General features: G+C 41.3%; 1 protein-coding gene across 1 annotated transcript in view; it reads left to right on the top strand.

Moving 5' to 3' along the window:
- Positions 1 to 14,020, top strand: part of LOC147734664 (uncharacterized) — a 5,992,067-nt gene extending 5,978,047 nt beyond the window's left edge. The window contains exon 43 of the mRNA XM_086952471.1: positions 13,927 to 14,020. Within this exon, the coding sequence (XP_086808597.1) occupies positions 13,927 to 14,020 (94 nt within the window). The remainder of the gene's footprint in view (positions 1 to 13,926) is intronic.
- The last annotated feature ends 8,651 nt before the right edge of the window (positions 14,021 to 22,671 follow it).

Raw genomic sequence — 22,671 nt, 5'->3', positions numbered from 1 at the left:
ATGCATTCTCTCCAGAGCTCTGGCAGACAACATCATCACAGAAAAAACAAAACAATATTTAACCCAGGAACATCCCAGAACTCCTTCATTATACATGCTCCCGAAGGTGTATAAGGATTTGAAGAAACCCCCATTCAGGCCGATTGTCTCTACAAGGGGCACTATTCACGAACCCGTGGGAAAACTGCTGGACAAACACCTTCAACCCCTTGTCATTAAAACACCGACATACATATGAGATACTACCCATTTCCTTAATGAACTCGCAAGCGTACAACTATTAGACTCTGAAGAATACTGGCTGTGCACGGTTGATGTTAAGGCGTTATACACATCTATTCCGCACAACTTGGGAATTGAAGCCATTGAAAATGCTATCTTGAACTCAGACATCAATCCTGCATTTCAACCATTCCTTATGGAACTACTTGGATTCACATTATATCAAAGTTACTTCACTTGAGGAGACACATGCTACCTTCAACTCAACGGAACTTCGATGGGAAATTGTGCTGCCCCTGTCTATGCTAACCTTTTCATGCATTATTTCGAACAGAACAACATCTTGAATCTACCAGAATGGGCACAATCCGGGAAAATGTACATTTGTTATATTGACGATATTTTTTTGTTATGGTCAGGATCGGAAACTAATTTACTGCATTTCTTGGAAACATTGAATACCCTCAAGGACCGTATACAATTCACATGGACCTATGAGCAGAAAAGAGTGAACTACCTTGATGTACAGGTGACAATGGAGAATCAAAAATGTCGAACTACTGTTCACAGGAAAGCTATGGACCGCAACAGCACCTTGCATTACAATAGTTTCCATAGGCAAAACCTGAAGAACAATCTTCCCTTGTCTCAACTAATGAGGATCAAACGCATTGTATCCAATGATATGTATGGTGATCAACAAATGGACGTCATGTGTCAACGGTTTAAAGATCGTGGATATCCTGATACCATTGTGAATAATGCCAGATCCAAATGCCAACAGATGAAAAGAGAAGACTTATTGAAGTCTAAACCCAAAACCATTCAAAAACGCATGACTGTGGTCTCCAAATATTCCACCCTGAGCAATAAATATCGGAACATCATCCTAAAACATTGGCCACTATTGAGCAAGGAACCTGATTTTAGGGGACTCTTTGAAGAAAAACCTATCTTTGCACACACCCGTGGACCCAACATCAAGGAACTTTTAACAACCTCTAAACCCGCAAGTTCACTACTGAAATACAATGGACTAAGCCCTGCTACAGTTGTAGCAATTGTAACAATGTGATCAGAGGCAACGTGTTACATCACCCGATGAAAGGCCACAAAATTAAACTCAAAGTAAATGCGACATGTAACACGTCTAATGTAATTTACCTACTGAAATGCCCGTGTGGCTTATGCTACGTAGGACACACCGAAAGGAAAATAAGAACCAGAATCCTGGAACACAAAAGTAACATAAGAACAGCCAATACCAAGTCATCGGTGGCTTCACATTTTCTTGATCGAAGACACAATGTAGCTCAGCTACAGTTTATGGTTCTGGAGAACGTTGTAAACCAGGAAGGCATGAACCCTAAAAATAAACTATTACAGAGGGAGAACTTCTGGATAAGTTACCTGAGCACGATGCAGCCCACGGGGCTGAATGATTGCATGGAATTTCTTTGTTACCTGTAACCTATAATGTATCATACTTGATGACACTGCTATCATGGTTCATCTACTGACTTATTGCGATACGCTTTTTAGTTTGTTTCACATTTGATGACACTACTTCGTTTCTCATGACTCATCTGATATGTATTTTAGTTTGTTTCACATTTGATAACACTGTTTCATTTCATTGTCTGACTTTCTCACACCTATTTGTTTGCTTTCTTTCACATATATTCACTTTGCTTCCTCCTCCCCCACCTTGTATCCTACATGGATTCCTTTGCTCCACTGTACGCTCTATTTAGATAACGCACGTAATTTTATCCTGTTAATCCACCTCGTTGTTCACTGTGGTTACCACCGTTCTAATAAGGCCCCCGTTCTGGCTTATACTCCTCAGACGATTTTGAGTCTGTTATCTCTGTTGATTATCTACACCGGCCTGGTTGCTTTTAACTCAAGTACACGCGACCTGCTATACTGATGCACTCGGAAATCTTCTGACCGGACCGCACACTTAGCACAAGTAAGTGCGGAACTGTGCCTTCACCCTGAATACTCGCTGCTTGTTCACGAGTCGTGCACCTTACAACACCCACTTTCCCGACTTCCGGCATGATTAAGTTTGATGTTTTGACAATGACTATGTCACGAGCACACCTAGACTTCTGCCTTCACCCTGAAAACCCGCTGCACGTTTACTAATCGCGCACCTTACAACACTTGTTTTATCGACCCCATTCAGTGTATAGTTTGGTGTTTTAACAATATTAATGTCACGAACACGTTTAGATTTCTAACTTCGTTGCATGCGTTTCCTTGTTATTTAGGCTGGTTACGAGCTTAGACCTCTCCAATTTCGGCATGTTTCATTTACTTTTGAAGTACGTTATCTGGGCCACGGTTCATTCTTTTGGATGCTATTATTTATTTATTTCACGTGAACATGAGTACTCACGCTCATTTATGATGCACAGTGCATGTGTTAATAAATTGCAATGCCACACAGGGATTTTTTAACACTTTAAATTGTGTTAGCATTTGGAGAAGTCTCCTCGAAATTTAGTTCGTTTTATTCTTTTGATTTACAGACCCCCTCCCCTGACGAAGGGCTACACCAGCCCGAAATGCATAGGGACTGATGGGATTGATGTTGAAAAAATGCGGATGCATTTTTCTGATGTTTAAGAAATTCTACATCTAAAGCAAAATGGTACTGGAGTTACCTTGTATTGATGGAAAATCACAAAAATTACAACTGATGAACAAGTGAAAAACAAACTTTTGTCTGCTTGAACTTTATTATACCTGTTGGTATTACCTAACGCAGTGCACTGGGGGACAATTCCCATTGGGAATTTGCTACTCTTCGCCTGGTAGATTTTCCCATAATAGTCCCAGAAGATGTGTAAGATATCGATTTGTGAGTGTCTGGGGGTACCTGAGTGGTCTAGTAGTTCTGTGATCGGGTGCATGGTCGCCTCCTGCCTGGCAAGCCATGCCAACAATGCACCTGCCCTATTGCCCTCTCTGTGTGTCGTCGCTGCGTAGGCCCTAAAGTTATATTTGCGCAGGTTTTGCAAAGCCTCTGCATAGGTGGTTCTGGCTTCCGCTATTTGTTCGACAGTGGTGTTGGCGGTGTCAGTTTGCCTTGTAAGTGTCGCCAGTGTCTGTTCTGTAGTCTGTATAGTTCTGTCTAGTGTTTTACGGACCCCAAGGATCTGTTGTATGCAGTGGCCCCTGGCTGATACTTTGAATGCATCCAATTCTATGAGGCGAGACGCTGCTGTGCCTGTGTTGATCGCAAAGTGTTCACTGATGTAGGAGCCGGGTGTCTGTTTGAAAACCTGGTCGGAAAGACAATCACCTGGTAGTTTCCAGGTGGGTATAGGGGGGTGTGGGGGTGCCATCTAAGTGTCAGGACATGTGCATCGTGATCCGAGAGGGCCCTGCCGAGATAGTCAGAGTGTTGTACGAGTGGGAACACTGTCGTGGAGAGAGAAATCTATCGAGACGGACATGTATATTATGGGGTATGGGGTGAAAGGAATATAGTCGTGTATCCGGGTTGTGTTCGTGCCACGGGTCTATCAGGTTCCAATGCTGTACCCAATCCTGATATTGTGCAGTCTGTTTTTGTGCCCGTGAGTGAATCGGGGGGGGGGGTGTGATCTATCCAGTTGGAGATTCAGGACGCAATTATAGTCCCCTCCGAGGAGCCATGGGGTTGTGAGATATCTGATAAGTACTCCTGTAAGGCGCGCCCAGTAGGGGTCCTGGTCTACATTAGGGGCATATATGCAACCCAGTAGGAGAGCCTGGCCGTCTAGTAAACCTTCCAGTAGGGCATATCGGCCTTCTTTATCTATGACTCGAGTGTGTTCATTGAACGGAACTCCTGGCCTGATCCAAACAAGGGCGCCACTAGCATATGCCGAGTAGGCAGTAGCACATAATATACCCCGCCATTTCCTTTGTAGCCTGGTCACTTCCTGTGCGAACAGGTGGGTCTCTTGTAAAAACGCTATCTGCGCCTGTTGTCGCTTAATGTAGGCGTAGAGAGCGTATCATTTGCTAGCCGTGTGCATACCCCTAAAATGTATGGTAATGACCTTAATATCTGTATTCAGGGATCTGAGTGCCATGGTATATCAAGAGCCGGGGCCCACCCCTTTCGTACACCATCCTCGTCCTTCCTTCCCGCAACCCACACCTCCATCTGTCCAAAGTCTTTTGGTTGCATATTCTCCCATCAGAGCAATCCGCATAGGGTTTAGGCTGAGTCTTGGAAACTGGGATGTAAAACTTGGATGTTCGGGAAACTTCCCAACGAGAGGGACATAGCGTCAGAAACGGGATGTCCAAACTGTACTTCATGTACTGTCTTTAAGTCATTTTGTGGAGGGGGGTGGTTGCTCGGTTGCGGGCTGCCCGCTGCAGGATGGTCAGTTCATGTTGCTGGGGGAATAGGTTCGGGGGAGTCATCGTCACTCCGCCTCCGATCTCGCTCTCGGCGCACCGTTGGCGAGGGTCGATGCGCGCCACAGGTGGAGGGAGGCTCCAGATCTGCCGCTGCCGGGGCATGCCGTAGGACGTCTATCAGGGCGCCGCCTTCTTCAGCTTCCTCTCGCCCGCGGAGTGACCCCCTGGTTTCTGCCGGTTCCCGGGATCATTTCACGCCACTGCGGCGTTGAGGGTGTCCCGTGTGGGCAGCTTGCTTTTGTGATGGTTGGGGGTTAGGAGTGGAACCCCATCATGTTTGGCGTGATTTTAAGCAGGCAGCCGGGACGGAGCTCTAGAGAGTCGCGTCCGCCATCTTAGGCTGCCAGGCCACGCCCCTGTGTAGTGAGATAATGATAAGTAACACTTATCTGTCTCCACAACACCATGTTCTCACTCCATCAGGACTTAACAACCAGGACACTGCCAGCACAATGGGAACATCTAAATATGCTAAGTGCAACCCCCCTGGAATTAAACTGACAGAATACTTTTTTTTTTCAAGTCCTTATTCTGCCAACACTCTTGTTAGGATTCCTCCTATCTCTCTATGCCAACCTGTGCCAACCCTCTGGGAAAATAGAGACAACAGAGCTTCCTCGCAAAGATAATACTGTTTCCATTTTCATCCCCTGTTCACTTTGTGGGCCACGGAATGTTACTAAGGAAGCCAGGACCAACAGCATGCTTGACTTAATCATAGGAATCACTTGCCTTCTCCCTCCAATCCGTCAATGCAGACCAGATCCTGACTCTACTTCTTTGGTCACATTCCATGTCTTATTCACTGGTGTAAATGATGCTCTTTAAGCATTCAGCAAAAGTTGGGGGAGTTTCTGATTTCCACAGCATACATAGCTCTCGTCTCGCTAAAATTGTCACATAAAACGTAAATTTTGAACTATTTGCATTCAACTGATAGACATTCATAAGTCCAAAGAATATCAAACTGGTACTTACTTCCAATGGTATCCCCAAAACTTCTTCCAAAAAATTGCATACCCCATCCAATAGGGTTTAATTTTGGACACTCTATGAACATATGTATGTCATCTGCTACGGGATAATTACACCTTAGGCAGTTATAGGTATTACCTGTAACTTTAGATAACTTTTGAGGAGACCAGTAGACTCTGTAGGCTGTGCACAATTGATTCCTCTTGAACAATACTGGTTTTACTACAGCCTGTAACATGGCAAACAAATCAAACCAGAGTTTATTGATGTCTTCATCTCTGTATTCTCTACCCCAAAGATTTATAATTTCAGTTTCTACTTTGTCCTCTGTGTCCAAAAGGACGGATCTATGACAGAATTTCGACAGACAGAATTTCGACCTACACAAATATCGGCGTAATTATATCGATAGCAAAAATATCGACGCCCTATGTACAACATGGTAAGTACCAAAATATCGAAAAAATAATATCGATGTTAAAAATATTGTTGTTAAATATATCGATATTTTTTTTATTTAAAATAACATAAAAAATACTGTAAATAATACTTATTAATTACTTAAACATATTTAAATATATGTAATAATGGTAAAAAAAAATAATACATATTTAATTTAAAAAATAATAATTAAAAATCATATATAATATATAATTACTTAACAATAATTACTATTCCCACTCCAGTAGGTGCAACAGTAGGGAAAACTGACCCTGAACCCTAAAAATACCCCTTTACCCAAAAACCTAAAACTGACCCTGAACCCTAAAAATACCCCTTTACCCAAAAACTGAAAACTGACCGTGAACCCTAAAAATACCCCTTTACCCAAGAACTGAAAACTGACCCTGAACCCAAAAAATACCCCTTTACCCAAAAACTGAAAACTGACCCTGAACCCTAAAAATACCCCTTTACCCAAAAACTGAAAACTGACCCTGAACCCTAAAAATACCCCTTTACCAAAAAACTGAAAACTGACCCTGAACCCTAAAAATACCCCTTTACCCAAAAACTGAAAACTGACCCTGAACCCTAAAAATACCCCTTTACCCAAAAACTGAAAACTGACCCTGAACCCTAAAAATACCCCTTTACCCAAAAACTAAAAACTGACCCTGAACTCTAAAAATTCCCCTTTACCCAAAAACTGAAAACTGACCCTGAACCTCAAAAATACCCCTTTACCCAAAAACTAAAAACTGACCCTGAACCCTAAAAATACCCCTTTACCCAAAAACTAAAAACTGACCCTGAACCCTAAAAATACCCCTTTACCCAAAAACTGAAAACTAACCCTGAACCCTAAAAATACCCCTTTACCCAAAAACTAAAAACTGACCCTGAACCCTAAAAATACTCCTTTACCCAAAATTAATAAATATTACAATTAAATTACTTCCCACCCTATTCCCCTATAAACCCACAACCCGCTCCAGTAGTAAAACATATAATTTACTTAAAGAAATACATAAATTATCAATTAATTAATCAATTAATCAATTAAAATAATTCATTGCCAATTAATATTTAATTGCAAAATAAATTAATCATTGAAAAATAATTATTTAATTACAAATAAATTACTTCCCACCCTATTCCCCTATAAACCCACAACCCGCTCCAGTAGTAAAACATATAATTTACTTAAAAAAATACATAAATTAGCAATTAATTAATCAATTAATCAATTAAAATAATTCATTGCCAATTAATATTTAATTGCAAAATAAATTAATCATTGAAAAATAATTATTTAATTACAAATAAATTACTTCCCACCCTATTCCCCTATAAACCCACAACCCGCTCTGGTAGTAAAACATATTATTTACTTTTATATATTTTTTATTTATAAAAACATATTAAACACATATTATAACAATTAATTTAAATACTTAACTAATATTTCTAACACATATTAGTAAATCGAAATTACTTACATCGATATATATGCTATCGATATAAGTAATGTCGATATTACTTACATCGATATATATGCTATTGATATAAGTAATTTCGATATTACTTACCTTAGGGTCGATATTCTGGCCATCGATATTCTGGACATCGATATTCTGTCCCATCGATATTAGCAACTCGATATAAGTGTAAGTCGAAATAAAAAAATCGATATTTTGACAGTTTACCCAAAAGGACATAATACTAAAAAATTATTTCTTTCTTCCACTTATCTGTTCTGGTTACTTGATCCAGTTTTGGACTTTCTTCCTTCTGAGGCCAGCTTTGAGTTGCCCACCAAGAGGACATCTGATAATATTTAAACCTCCTCAATGTCTCTCTTGTTAGGTTATCGAGAACTTCCCAACTTACTAAATTGGATTCTGGTTTTAGATCTCCCCAGTAATTTAGAGCTCCCGTTCTCAACGGCTGACTGAGTTGATCTCTCAAGCATTCAGGGGTGCCTTGGGAGTCCCAGATTGAAGACCCTGCTGCATAGTATGGAATCTTCAATCTCTTTCTTATATAGACCCAGGTCTCTAAAGCCGCCCTTAAAATCTTCAGCCTTACTTTCTTGAGACAGACTTAAGTTAGGATTTTGTCTTAAGTCTGTCTTAAGTCTGTCTTAAGTCTGTTTTAAGACAAAATCCTAACTTGGGTGAATACCAAAAGTAGTAAGTTCATTCTGTGAATGCCAAAAGTAGTAAGTGCATTCTGTGAATACCAAAATAGTAGTAAGTTTAGGATTGAGTCTTAAGTTCATTCTGTGAATCGGGCCCTCCATATTTATAAAGAAAATGTTGCTGACCTTGCACCACTTCTTTGAACATAGCCTCAAACATTAATCCTATTGATTAACTATCAGTCTTACTAGCCAACATTCGAAATGTTTGAGAGTGGAAGACATAACAATAGGTTAGTAAATCCGGTAGCGCAGGCGCACCAGCGACAAGCCCTCTTCCAAAAAATTTCAAAGCTATTCTCGGGCCTTTCGTCGACCAAATAAAGCTAGCTAGTTTTCCTTGTAGCTTGGTTAGATCTTCTTTCCTGAAGGACAGTGGGATAGAATTATAGAGGAAATTTTTACTAGGTTAACCCTCCCTTAGATATTTAAAGGGAGGTTTGCCCATCGTAGAATTGAACTCATTACCTCCTTACTAACTCTCTTCCAGTTAACTACAGGAATATCCTCCAGTTTCTGAGTTAGCTGTACCCCTAAATATCTCATTTGATTTTTGACCCCCTGGCTTCTCACTCCCTGATTCCATCCCATAATTTCAGTTTTTTTCCCTATTGTTCTTGTATCCCGAAACCTTGTCGAATCTCTCCGCCTTCTCCATTAAACTGGGAATTGCTACTTGAGGGTTTTTCGTGTACAAAAGCAGGTCATCTGCATATAAAGCAAGTTTAATTTCTAACTCACCAAAACTAAAAAGAGAAATTGAGGTATCTGCCCTGAGACAGTTGGCAAAAGGCTCAATGTACAAATCAAACAAGAGCAGGGACATGGGACAACCCTGGCTTGTGCCTCTTATAATACCAAACCAATCTGTTAGGTCCCCATTCACCAGCACCTTTGACTTGAGACTAAGGTATAGATTTTTCACCGTCTTAACTAGATTGTTCGGGAAGCCAAAACTTTTTAGGGTCCCCCACAAGTATGCCCAGTTCACTTGGTCGAATGCTTTGGCAGCATCTATTGCCACTACAGTTAGGGGAACCTTTCTTACTTCTGCCATATCCATGGCCCCCATTATCTGGAAAGTTAGTTCGTTCAACTGTCTTCCTGATATAAAGCCCCTCTGATCTGAGTGAACCACCCCCTTTATTACCTTTGCAACCCGTGATGCCACTATGCCTGAGAATACCTTGTAATCTGTATTTAGTAAGGATATAGGTCTATAGGAATCAATCGTCTGGGAATCTTTATTCGGTTTTAAGATTAGCGTGACTGTAGCTTCTGCCCATGCACTAGGTGGATTTTTCCCTTCTATATATATTTTATTAAACAAGATTTTTAAAATTGGCACCACCTTATCCGAAATACATTAATACAGCTCTACTGGCAGACCATCTGGGCCTGCGGCTTTTCCAATTGCCATTTGTTTGCACTGTACCCTTACTCCTTCTAGAAATGCCTTTTGTTCCTCTGTCAGTTGGGGGAGTGTTATCAACTTTAACCACTTCTGAATGTTCTCTTGTCCTGGCATTATATCCTCTCTATACAATTCACTCATAAAACTTCGGGCTTCTCCATGAATATCTTTGCCCCCTTGTATGGTTTCTCCTGACCCTCTTTTTATTAGATTCCTTATTGTATTCCTTGCCCTATCTGCCTTAGCTTTCCACGCCAATAAGGAACTACACTTCTCCCCATATGCAATATATCCCATATATTCTATCTAGAACCTTCTTATCTAGTTGTGCCTAAAACTCAACCTGTAGGCCCTCCAGCTCTTTCGCTAATGATGATACTGTGCTTAGACCTTCCATTGATGCCTTCTGTAATTCTCCTTCATTTCCCTTAATCTCGCTTATTTTTCTCACTTCATCTTGCTTCATGGCTTTTCTCCTCCCCGCCGTTATAGACCTGATTATCCCCCTTCAATACGCTTTAAAAGCCTTCCAAACTATCTGATCCTTAGATGTGCCCATATTAAATTGGAAGTACTCATCCGTCTTTTCCCTTAGATCACAGATCACTTCTTTATTTAGTAATATCGTCCACTTTCTCTGCACCTCTTTTTGCTGTAATCTCAAAGTCATGGCGACTGCAGAGTGATCTGATAATATTCGAGGATGTGATTTACTGTCTTAACTTCTGTTAACAACTCCTGATCTATAAGTCAAGTTGTGAATGGTGCCCGTATTTCTTGCTGTAACAAGTAAAATCTCTAGTTTCCCCCATCTTGCTACACCAAATATCCAAAAAGTTAAACTCTCTCATCATATTTTTTAAACTTGCATAAGTTTTAGGGAGACTATTATATTTTACTTTCGAGGTGTGGTCTATTTCCTTATTTAGAACTAGGTTAAAGTTGCCTCCCATAACGATCAGTGCTGTTGTGTCTAACAAACAAACTTCAATTTTTGAAAGTGCTCCCGGATTATCTTCATTTGGTCCTTAGTATACTGCCAAGGGTCTGTCCTGAATCATTATAGTAGCCACCAACCATCTCCCTGACTGGTCTGTCTCATACTTAACTACTTTTATTCCTGCATTGCTTCTTATAACTAATGCCACTTCACTTGTGCTTCCTCTTTGCTCAGAGCAGAGCGCCTCCTGGACCCATCTTACTTTGCTATAACTCTGTTTGCACTCTTGTGCTTCAAAATAGGTCCTCTTTTAAGAAAATAATGTGCGCCTCAGTGTTCCTTAAAAAGTCTGTTACCCGAAACAACTTTCTCCTATTCCTCAGCCCATTCATATTCCATGTCAATAGTTTAATTTTATTAGACCTATCCATATTTAGATCTATTGTCTTTATAGCATCCTAATTGCTTCCATCGTGAACCCAAATCCATGAGGACTACATTTTTTCTTTTTTTCCCCTTGCTCCCCCACCCTGTGCTTCCCACTCCACCTCCCCCCGGGAAACCCTCCTTTTACTCCTTTGGCAGTTCAAACCGCCATTCGAGACCCTCCCATTGCAGCAGGAAGCATCAACACATAAGAAAAATTGAAGAAACTCCCTATTTTTCCCTATCCAGTCCACACAATGTCTATCTCCACCAACAAAATCCTGTTTCTAACCTCATTTATATATATCAAACTCATATCTACATCTGCGCCAAAAATATGTCCACTTCCTCTGGGCTGCTAATGTTATGCATTTTAATTTGCCACATTATTTTAAGCATGGCCGGATATTTCATTTGGACCTGAGCACCCCTGCTTCTCAATTCACCCATTCTAGTCCCAAACTCCCACTGCCTCTGAAACGTTCTTTTCCCAAGATCTGATCTAATTTGGTAACTGAATAATTCATATTTTAAGGATGTCTCTTTCAAAGCTCTCCCCAGTACCAGTTCCTTTACCGCATACGTAAGGAAGTTAATCAATATTTTCCTAGGAGCCTTTCTAGCAGGATTTAGCTTGAAGGGGCCTCTATGGACTCTTTGGATCTCTTTCTCCAGCTCTATATCTGGTCTATTCTTCAGGATTCCTTCTTTCAGCATTTTGCATATAAAAGCCCTAATGTCTCCGCCTTCTGCACCCTCCTGGACTTTAAGGACTCTTAGATTGTTTCATCTTGCCTGCATCTCAAGCCTCTCCATATCCTCCTGCAAGGTTCTATACTGTATTTTAAATTTTTCTAGATATTTAGTATTTTCTGACATTACTTCTGACAGAATTTTCACCTCGCTCTCCTACGCCCCAGTTTGTAAGGCAATATCATCCAGTTTTTCTTCTATGACATGACACTTGTCATGTATTCTTTTCTGATTGATCTCCGAAATCTCAATCTCGAGAAAATGTATTTTCTTCAGCTCAGAAACATCAATTTAACCTGACTCTCCCCCAGCTCCTTGTGTTTTTTTCCATATTTCCCCCCTCCAAGGTACTGCCACCATCTTGTGGTTGGCTTACACCTGACGTTGACGCCATTGTTGACACAATGGGGGATGTGTTTGTAATATAAAAAGGAGTTGGCGTTGCTGAGTGCCTGCTGAGTCTCACACTGGTCGTCACACTGACCATTCCCACTTTTTTCATTTGCTAGTAATGCGAATCGATTTTTCAATTGCAGAGGGGCAGAATTTATTTGGGCAACTTTATTTCCTCCTTCTTTAGGGGCTGCGACATGCTCCATTATTTTAAAGTAAGAGGTGAGGAGTGGGGCAGTTTTTATCAGTATACGCATAGCTTTGTCAGTTGTCACCACACCGGTTTGTCTCTGAAACTGACGGAGTACTGGTAACCAGAAGAAAAGACCGCAGACCAGGCGGTTTCCCAGTCTGTTATTTCCACAACTAAATACGGAGGATAGAGCCCAGTCAGCTCAACGCAGTACTTAGGACTGCCGCCAAAGTGGACAGTGGTCATACCGTAAAAATCTAAATAAGGCTTTTAGGGCCAGATGTAGGTGGCCAAATACAGAGCGGTAACACAGAAATTCGCAGAATTTCTGCGTTACTGACCGGTATTTGGCAGAGAGCAATGTAGGTGAGTTTAAACCTACTTGCAAAATAAGGAATTACAAAATTGCGATTCCTTATTTTGCTCTTGCATTTAAGGAATCGGAAATTTCAATTCCTTAAATGCAATGTAAGTAGCACAAAAAAGTGCACTTCAGCCTTAAGGAATCGCTAATTACCACCAACTTCAAGTCAGTGGTAATTAGCGATTTCCTTTAAAAAAGCACTTTTTTTCTTTTTTAAAAGTGCCATGTCGCACACATCGATGCCCTTAGGGCATGTATGTGCCCCACATGTGCACACATGCACATTTCAGGGGTGCAGCAGGGTGTCCTTTTGACACCCTGGCACCCTTGAAATAGCTCCCGCTATTTGCGATTCTTTAATACCGAATCGCAAATAGTGAATATCTCCCCATTCATACCTATGGGCCTCCTAGCCCATAGGAATGAATGGCTAGGTATTCCTTATTAGCGAATCTCAATTAGCGATTCGTTATTAAGGAATATTAAGGAATCGCTAATATTTTAGCGATTCCTACCTACATTCAATTTAGCGAGTCCTTAATTGCAATTCGGTAAAAATCGCTATAATGGAATCGCTAAATTGAATTTACCTACATCTGGCCCTTAGTCTTTTCTACATATTGGCCAAATATTATTGCTTTAATTCAGATTTCAAGGCTGAAGCCTTGCTTGGAAGAACAGGGTGCAAGCATGATTTCTGGTTTATGCAAATCTTTCCAAATTAAAGTAGAGGGAATACTATACATTAGAGCAGAAAATTATGCTTTTTAGTAGCATTGTTTGTGATACATATTCTGTTCCTTCTCCAGATTACTTTTTGTCCACCATCTCCTCGTATTATTTTCTCACATCTACAGGGGTGGACATTTCCCAGTGTCTTTAATGCTGCCTAACTTTGTACAGTGCCATTTCAATACCGAGTGAAATTAGTAGCTCTACCTAACGCTGCAGCATCATGAAAAAGGTGTTTGGTGTCCTCCTGCTGGGTGTGAGGACACATTATTCATCAGAACAAATGTCCTGAACACTAGATAGCCTTTTCTTCTAGAGTTGATGAGGACAAATATTCTCTTTCTGTGAATCTTTGCCATTCTTGATTACTTATGATTTATTAATGCTCTAATGTTTATGCTTGATTCTCACCTGTTTTTTCTCATTTGTACTTTGACAGGGTGGAGTTTCAGAACAAGTTCTACCTTGGGACTGGTTATTTGTTCACACCTTTTTCCTTCAAACAAATTATTCAGGGACGTCGTGCGCCATAAACTCATGTCAACAGCGTAGCATATATAGCAAATTGATGGACAGTATATTTCAGTATCTTTCTGCAAGCAATGCAGCAGTCACACCCATGTTTTTGAGAACTGCAATGTGCGCAAATATGTTGTTGGAGACACCATGTCCTATCTGGTCCTGAGCAGGCGTGTAGATAACTTACTCTGCCTACTGTCAAATGGAAAATAGACAGCCAAAACAATATGGACCGACACCATTACACCGACTCTACAACCTCTTGATCCCAGCCTTCACAGTTGCACACCCGACAGTCTTCAAGCAGTACTATGTTCCTCCGTTATATAAAGTAGTTGATAAACTGAAGTGGGATAAAATATTTTTATGCGGAATCATTTTATATGACTTTTCCAATATGTCCTAGTAGGTCAAACTGGAAAATTACATGACAAATGCCACAGTTTGTTATAAGGATACCAAGATACTTTATCTGTTATATAGGGTGATTTCTTAGGAATTAAACAGTTTTGTTCAAGGCGGTTTCTTGGCTACTGTGGTTTATTCAGATACTCTGAAAACATTTCAGTCCCACTATGTTCCAGATGTTTTGTGGTGATGTCTTGGATAAAGGTCTAGATTTCCAATGGCATACTGTTGACCTCTGCAGACAAAAGTGCACTTGTGAAGTCACTCATACACAAGTTTTATCAATGTCTCAAACAACTGTTAGCCTTAGTGCATGTTGCTAAAACGTTTATGTGATCTACACAGACGTCTTTCTGGTAAATAACATTCATGTGGCCACGAATGACGCAACACACAAACTTGTATGTTGCTCTCTCTACACTGGCCATGCAGCTTGAATGCACCTATCCTACTTTGTAATGTTCGTATGTGATCGCTAGAGGGGCAATACAAAATGCCTGATTCACAAAGATAACTTAGTTTTGAGTGAGTTTACACTTTAGAGCAAGTTTACTATTTATTATTCACGAACTCGAATGTGAGTTACTACTAAAAAACTAAAAATAAGTCAATAAATAAAAATTGTAAGTCCAGCGCTACACATGGCCTGCATGTACTGCAAAACCCTCCCACATAAATTTAATTGTTCAAAGTACTAAAAAATATAAATAAATATATATATTAAGATAGCTAAAAACAATGCCTATTTATTCTGGAATATTTTTCATAACCTATTTTGAATGTAAAAAATGTGACAATACATTTTTATTAAAAAATGTGTAATTTACTTTAATTCAATGTAATTAATGTAATAGTTCTGTAGCTTTTTTTAGCTTGTTCTACATTTAAAGTAAATATATGTTAAGAATATACATTAAAAATCTGATAGAGACTTCTAGCCGCCGATTCCTTTTCTTTTGAGTTATCCGCAGGTGTCAGACTGGACCCGGAAATGTTTTTGAGTAGAACTCTTATGCGCCTGTAGGTAGTGTTGTTTGATTTCCCGTTGCGGTGGCATCTGCCTATATAAGCACCATCACATCGCTGACATAATCTTTTTTTCTTTCCATGCCAAATAGCAGATCCAGCAAGATGTACCACTTAGGGCACGATTCTGATGCGGTTAGGAAATCTTCCTGATCAAATCGGTTTGGAAATGGTTTCCAACCGACCGAGTATGATGCATACGGATGCTTCCAGACACGATTTATTTGGACTCCCATTGACGTCAAGGGAGCATATGTTCCTAACCGCATGGTAATCTGGCCCTCGGTTGGGGAGACACGTTCCTGATCAGATTCAGAAGGAGAAAATGCCGTTAGGATGCCTTCTTAACCGCATCGTAATCGGAACCTAGGTGGGAATGCTTTCCTAACTGCATCAGAATCGGGCCCCTAGTCTTTTTCAAATAAATCTTTTTGACTTTTTGTTGACTATTTTTCTGAGATCTATCTCCTGGTGTGGCAGCTATGTCCTTTAGGAATGCCGTCTTCAAGCCCTGCCACGCCTGTAACCAAAAAATGTCGTGACAGAATCGTATATTGTAGGCCTTTGATGCCTCAAGCGTGACCACAACCCAAAGGCCTGCACCGACTGCCTTGGCATGCATCTGAAGGCTCTGAGGGAGCAATCCATTAAATTCCTGGTGGCTCAACGTGCGATGCTGCAACAATCTCATTCCTAGTCAAGAAGAAGGGAGCATTCGCGGAACCTGAGATCTTTGCTGCCCTTGAAGTTGTGGGGTCACTCAAGTAAGTCCCACAAGAAAAAGTGTGAAGTCGAAGAGGTCTTCAACTTTGCCCCATCCTTCGATCTCTCATGACAAGACAAAGGAGCATCATCACTCAAGGCCTGGCCCTGTGGATGAACCCCCGCCTAGGACGGCTCTTCTCTGCCCCAAGCTTCCAGGAGTCAAAGTGACCCCCACTCAACTTAAGAGAATTTGATTAGGCCCTGTGCCTGGTATTTGAGCTGCCATTCCCTGCTGATGCACCTTCTGGCACGTGAGTTCAGGAGGGGCCCCTACTGGATCCTAGCAAGCGCTTCCGAACAGACATTTGTCGGCTCCTTGGATCAACAGATAAATCCAGACCAGTGCCCTCCGGCGGACCCATTCCCATTCTGAGCCTGAGCCTTATTCTTGTTGGCTAGTGCCTGAGGAGGAATAGAAGGGGTCCCCGGACCCTGAAGAATACCAGCTCCTTGACGCTAACATGGACGAGTGTGAGGATGTGACAGAGGCCAGTAGGCTGGACACTTCTCCGGACTGTAGCATGCTTTCTCCCCCTACCACAGCTATGGCGGAGGAAGCGTTTTTCGCAATGGTGGTGAGAGGGATGGTAGAGGTCCTGGACCTTGCCTACCCTTAGTGGCAGTCTAGACTAACGACTAGACAGAGGTGCTGCAACCGGGAAGTACCTCTTCTTAACCGCTTCTCCCCTTTAATGAAGCACTTATAGATGTCATTCTTGGGACTTTGTCCAAGCCCAACAAAGGGGCTACTGTGAAAAGAACAATTGTCTGTCACCATTGCCCAGCCCTAGGAGACCCCAATGTCCTTATCAAACAACCCTACCCCGAGAGCTTAGTGGTCCAAGCCTCCACTTCCCACGTAAATTGTGGCACATTCCCTACTGCTCCCCGAGATAGGGAATTCAAGAGGCTGGACACCTTCGAGAAGAAGATGTTTTCTTCTACCAGCCTGGCACTGTGGTCCATGAAAACCACATGCAATTTGGGGCATTACTCCCATGCTCTATGAGAATAGGCTGTGCAGGTGTTGCCCATGGTTCCGAAGGAGGCTCGGTCCATACTCTTCCAGGCTGTTGCAGATGGGAGGATGCAGCTAAGTTCACGATTTGATGTGGACTGGACACCACCAATTTGCTGGGAAAAGGGTTTTTTTCAAAAGTGGCCTTGAGGTGCCATGCCTGGCTGAGGACAACTGGCTTTTCAGATAATGTCTAACACGGTAGAAGTGAGTTGTGGTGTCCCACAGAGCTCCACTCTCTCACCAATTCTTTTTAATATATATATTTTAAATGTGAGGTCTTTCATGGGAATATAGAATAGGAAGTTAAGCAATATAACATCTAATATTGAGAATAGAATAAATAGGATAATTGGGATATTAACTTGCTAGATTTGCACAATTTTTGTACTAAATATATTTATTTCTTTTAAAACTATTACAGTTTTTAGATATAGTACAGGTGCAGAACACTCATAAGCATTGGCCCATAATTAATTCTGGATGTCTTTTAGATATTAGGGTAGATTTTATCCAGGTGTCTTCTATATAGTTGGTTTTAATTATGTCACCGATATCCTTTTATAAATATGCAGTTTAGGACCACCAAGTGCAAAAAAATATATATATATTTTTTAAATCGCGGGGTACGCGCACGTTACGCGTACCCTACGCATAGGTTTTTTTTTTTGCCCATGGGGGTCCTTTTGGGACCCCCTGAGAAGGGCTAGTGGGTTGGGGGGTCTCTACCCTGCCCCCTTTTCGTGTTTTCCACTCTTGTTTTGGGCTCTCTTGTGCCTCAGTTCTCCTGAAAAACAAGATGGTGGCCAACACTTCCTGGTTTAGACAGTTTGGAATGTTGACAGTCGACTGCCAACCAATCAGAAACTCACTCACGCACGTAAGGGTACGCGCACGTACGCGTACGGTACGCGTACCGTACGCGTACAGTGCGCGTACGGTGAGCGCATATAGATATATCATTTGATCAAATTCAATTTTCTCAACAACTACTGGAGGGATTTTTACCAAATATAGTAAAGGCACTACTGCATACCTGTCCCTACCATTTTGCCAAGTTTGGTGTAATTCCGTTCAGCCGTTCGGGCTGTAGCCGTGTCTAAAGGTCCCATGGAAAATGACATTTGAAAAATTTCAAATTCTATTTTCTCAAGAACTACTGGAGGGATTTTCACCAAAGATAGCAAAGGCACATCTGTATACCAGGCCCTACCATTTTGCCAAGTTTGGTGTAATTCCATTCAGCCGTTCGGGCTGTAGCTGTGTCTAAAGGTCCCAATGGAAATTAACATGGGGAAAACACGTTTTGGGACCCTCCTTTCGGCCCGCTTGACGAATCCCCCTGAAACTTTCAGGGAAGGAGCGGAGCTGAGCTGGACAAAATTCTGGAAAATTACACACAGATTCCTCAATCGGCGCCAAAGTTATTCCCAATAGAATGTTGAGCACATATAGATATATAATTTGCTCAAATTCATTTTCTCAACAACTACTGGAAGGATTTCACCAAATATAGAAAAGGCACTACTGCATACCTGTCCCTACAATTTTGCCAAGTTTGGTGTGATTCTGTTCAGCCGTTCGGGCTGTAGCCGTGTCTAAAGGTCCCATAGAAAATGCCATTTAAAAAAATTTCAAATTAAATTTTCTCAAGAACTACTGGAGGGATTTACACCAAACATACAAAAGGCACTGCTGCATACCAGTCCCTACCATTTTGCCAAATCTGGTACAATTCTGTTCAGCCGTTCGAGCTGTAGCCTTGTCAGAATGTCCCTGTGGAAGTTAACATGGGGAAAAACGTTTTGGGACCACCCTTTTTTCTCGGCCCCCGCTTGACGAATCCCCCCCGAAACTTTCAAGGAAGGAGCGGAGCGCAGCGAGGCAAATTTAAGGAAAATTACAGGCAGATCCCTCAATCGGCGCCAAAGTTATTCCCATTAGAATGTTCGGAATTTCCTATGGTAACTAGGTCCTAACTATATATACCTACTGGCGACCGCCAGTAGGTAATATATATACATATGTATATATGTATATATATATATATATATATATATATATATATATATATATATATATATATATATATATATATATATACATATATATATATATATATATTCACTGAAAAAACCATAGGTTATAGTCGATATATAGTTAGGAATTTGCATTTACAAAACCTTGAAAATTCAATGAAAAAACCATTGGTTTTAGGCCATATATAGTTAGGGATTGGCATTTACAAAACCTTATTTTACTCGCATAAAACCATTGAAATTCCATATATAGTTAGATGCGCTAACTATATATCGCGCACCCGCAATCCACTGCTGATGATGTCACATATTACATCATTCATGACATGGTCAGTGACATCACTGATGACATCACTGATGACAACATCCAGTGACTGTATGTTTCTGTAAAGTTAAAATATGTCTTACATATTGAAGAATGAGTGGATGTATAAATGTCTGGATGAAGGATTTAGTAGGTGCAACTGATTGTATGAGGGAGTGATTAAATGTGTCTCACTGAGTGCATGGGTTAGTGATTAAACTGTATTAATTTGTGCATCATTATATCTGTTGTTCTGAAAACTGCTGCATGTGTTGATCAGTAGCTATATGAGTAACTATATGGGTTATTGATTGGTTGCCCAAGTATTTGTATGGGAGACTGAGTATGTGTGTGAGTGGCTGGGAAATGTGTGACTCTGTGCATAGATGTGTGAACAGCTGATTCACTAGATGTATGGGTTCAAAACTGCATGTGGAAACAGCTGTATGGGTGGTTGACTGTGTGCATGAGTGTATTGGTGAGTGATTGGATATCTCAATGCTACATGTCAAAGTAAGTACATATGTAAAACACAGTACATGCGAGAGTTGACATATATAAATTACTGTGTTTAAGAGCCAGTGAATGTGTGAGTAGCTGCATGGATCATTGAAAACTTGTATCAGTGATTGTATAAGAGAGTAAATATGTGTTAGAATATGTTTCAATAAGTAAGGTGTGTATAACTGTATAGTTGAGGAATTGGAGGTGTGATTGATTCTTTGCATGACTGTCTAGGTGTATGAGTAACTCCATGGATGAGTGACAATCTGTGAGTGTCTGTTTTCACTGAGTGTATCTAAGGTTATATCAGAGTCTGTAGAGGTTCATCGTATTAACACATGAATGATGTCATCTGTGATGTTGTCAGTGATGTCATTTGAGTTGTCATCAGTGATGTCATCAGTGATGTCACTGACCATGTCATGAATGATGTAATATGTGACATCATCAGCAGTGGATTGCGGGTGCGCGATATATAGTTAGCGCATCTAACTATATATGGAATTTCAATGGTTTTATGCGAGTAAAATAAGGTTTTGTAAATGCAAATCCCTAACTATATATGGCCTAAAACCAATGGTTTTTTCATTGAATTTTCAAGGTTTTGTAAATGCAAATTCCTAACTATATATCGACTATAACCTATGGTTTTTTCAGTGAATTTCAATGGTTTTTTAATAGCAAATATGAAAAGCTTTAAAATGTCAAGTACGTGATAGATAAAAACTTTTTCGTGTTTATGCACGCTGATGTGCTTTGAACGCTGCCCCCCTCCCCTCTTTTCTCTTAGTAGTACTCTCTCTTTGCAGATAGTGAAGAGTAGTTAACGCAGGCCTTTACCCCCGTTGTAATCCGTCCTGCCTGCTTGTCTCTCCATTTGATTGATTATTATCCAAGCATTTACTGTTGTACAATTGATTCTCTTTGGTTCATTCTCTATTTACAAACAAGCACAAAGTCGCAATACTCTGTTTAGTCTTTGCAGATCGTGAAAAATCGTGTAAAAAAATAAAAGTAATCAAGCAAAATCAGTAGGTCACTAATTGGATCTCTTTTTGACCTCGCTAAAATAGAAATATTATAAACAACCCTTCATGAGAAATACGAAAATAGTGAGATGAACTGAGCTCCACACCATGAGGGCTGCAAGACAGCTCGGCTCCGTCACCCATCCCGCCCAAAATAACGACAAACCCTATGCAAATATTAAAAATATAGACAACACACCAGCAAAGAAACAGGGTAAAACATTTTATTAAATAACTATTTACATAACGTTGGTTTATAAGATGATGTCAGTAGTGGACCGATGTGTGAATAGGTCGGAAGCAGCACAAGGCGCCAAGATCCGGATGGCAAGTCCTGGATGTTGGGTGCCATAGTTCAGAGTTCTGAGTTTGAGCCTTTTTCAATGCCTGTGCTTTGTTGTTTCCCCTCCATCAAAAACAAAAAAAATATATAAAACTGTGCAAAAATACAAAAAAATCAAAAAATGTTTACAAAAGCAGTGCTTGTAAGACTGTCTGAAGCTTATTTCCACCTACTGCAGCTTCACTATTCTCAAAGTAAGTGAGGGTCGTTTGTGGACCTGACTGCATTTGAAAACAATGTTATATGGTACCTCCCTAAACCGCTTGACGGAGGCCCCCGAGGGGCGGTGTGATGGCACGGACTCGGAGAAGACGCTTGGCTCCGACCCCCTCCCCAAGTCTTATAGCACTGGTGTAGCCTGAGATCGCCCCCGACATAGGCGGCCGGCTCCCGGGGTCCGGCGGAACTTTTTGCCTTTTGATGACTCTTCTATTCTGGACTTTGTCCCACAATCCGTTTGACCTGAAGACACGCTGTAGTGGGGCGCCCCTTTACCGTTTTAGTTGCCATTCCGCCCACTTTTGCTACACTGTGCCTCTTCCGCCATTCAGCTGTTTTCCGCCCGCTCTTGCAACTACAGCGTCTCGCTCACCATGTAGTTAAGTTGCTCCCGCTCTTGCGGTGCAGCGATAGGCGGCTGCCACAGGACTCTCAAAATGGCGGCCGGCTCTTCGGTTTTGGGCCTGGTCCACTAAAATGGCCCTGGGACACCTTGAAACTCGGACGCTTCCCTGATAGGGCTTGGGTCCCATTCTCGAAAGCGTCCCCTCAGCCGTCAAGATTCTACAAAAGTCTTGGGGGCCCCCGACTCCCGCAGGCTTCTGGTGGGGAGCGGCTGCCATGTCTGCTCGTGGAATGGCCACGACGGAGCTACGAGATGGTAGTGCTCTCATGCTGACGCCAGCTTTATTCTGAAACATCCAGAAACACTGTAGACTACCAATTCGATCAGTTCCGGTAGCGCCCCAACATGACCCGGAAGAGAAGAACTTGCCCTCCCCTCTTTGACTGATGGTTCTTGTTGCCTGTCCCCTCTGTTGTCATTTAACAGAACTTTTTGGACTGCTGAAAGGGGTTGTGTTCCGAACGCAGGTTGGTGGAGACATTTTGACTATATTCTTGACCTACGTTGTCGCGTAATGCGTTATATGACACGCCACGTTAGCGCACCCGGAAGTGATCCGGGGCGCGGCGCGCAGCGCGTAACGTAAGCATGTGACTTGTTAATAA

This window comes from Lissotriton vulgaris, chromosome 1_2 (genome assembly GCF_964263255.1).
Source record: "Lissotriton vulgaris chromosome 1_2, aLisVul1.2, whole genome shotgun sequence".
In the NCBI taxonomy this organism is placed as follows: Eukaryota; Metazoa; Chordata; class Amphibia; order Caudata; family Salamandridae; genus Lissotriton; species Lissotriton vulgaris.
This window is presented reverse-complemented; position numbering and strand designations above follow the sequence as displayed.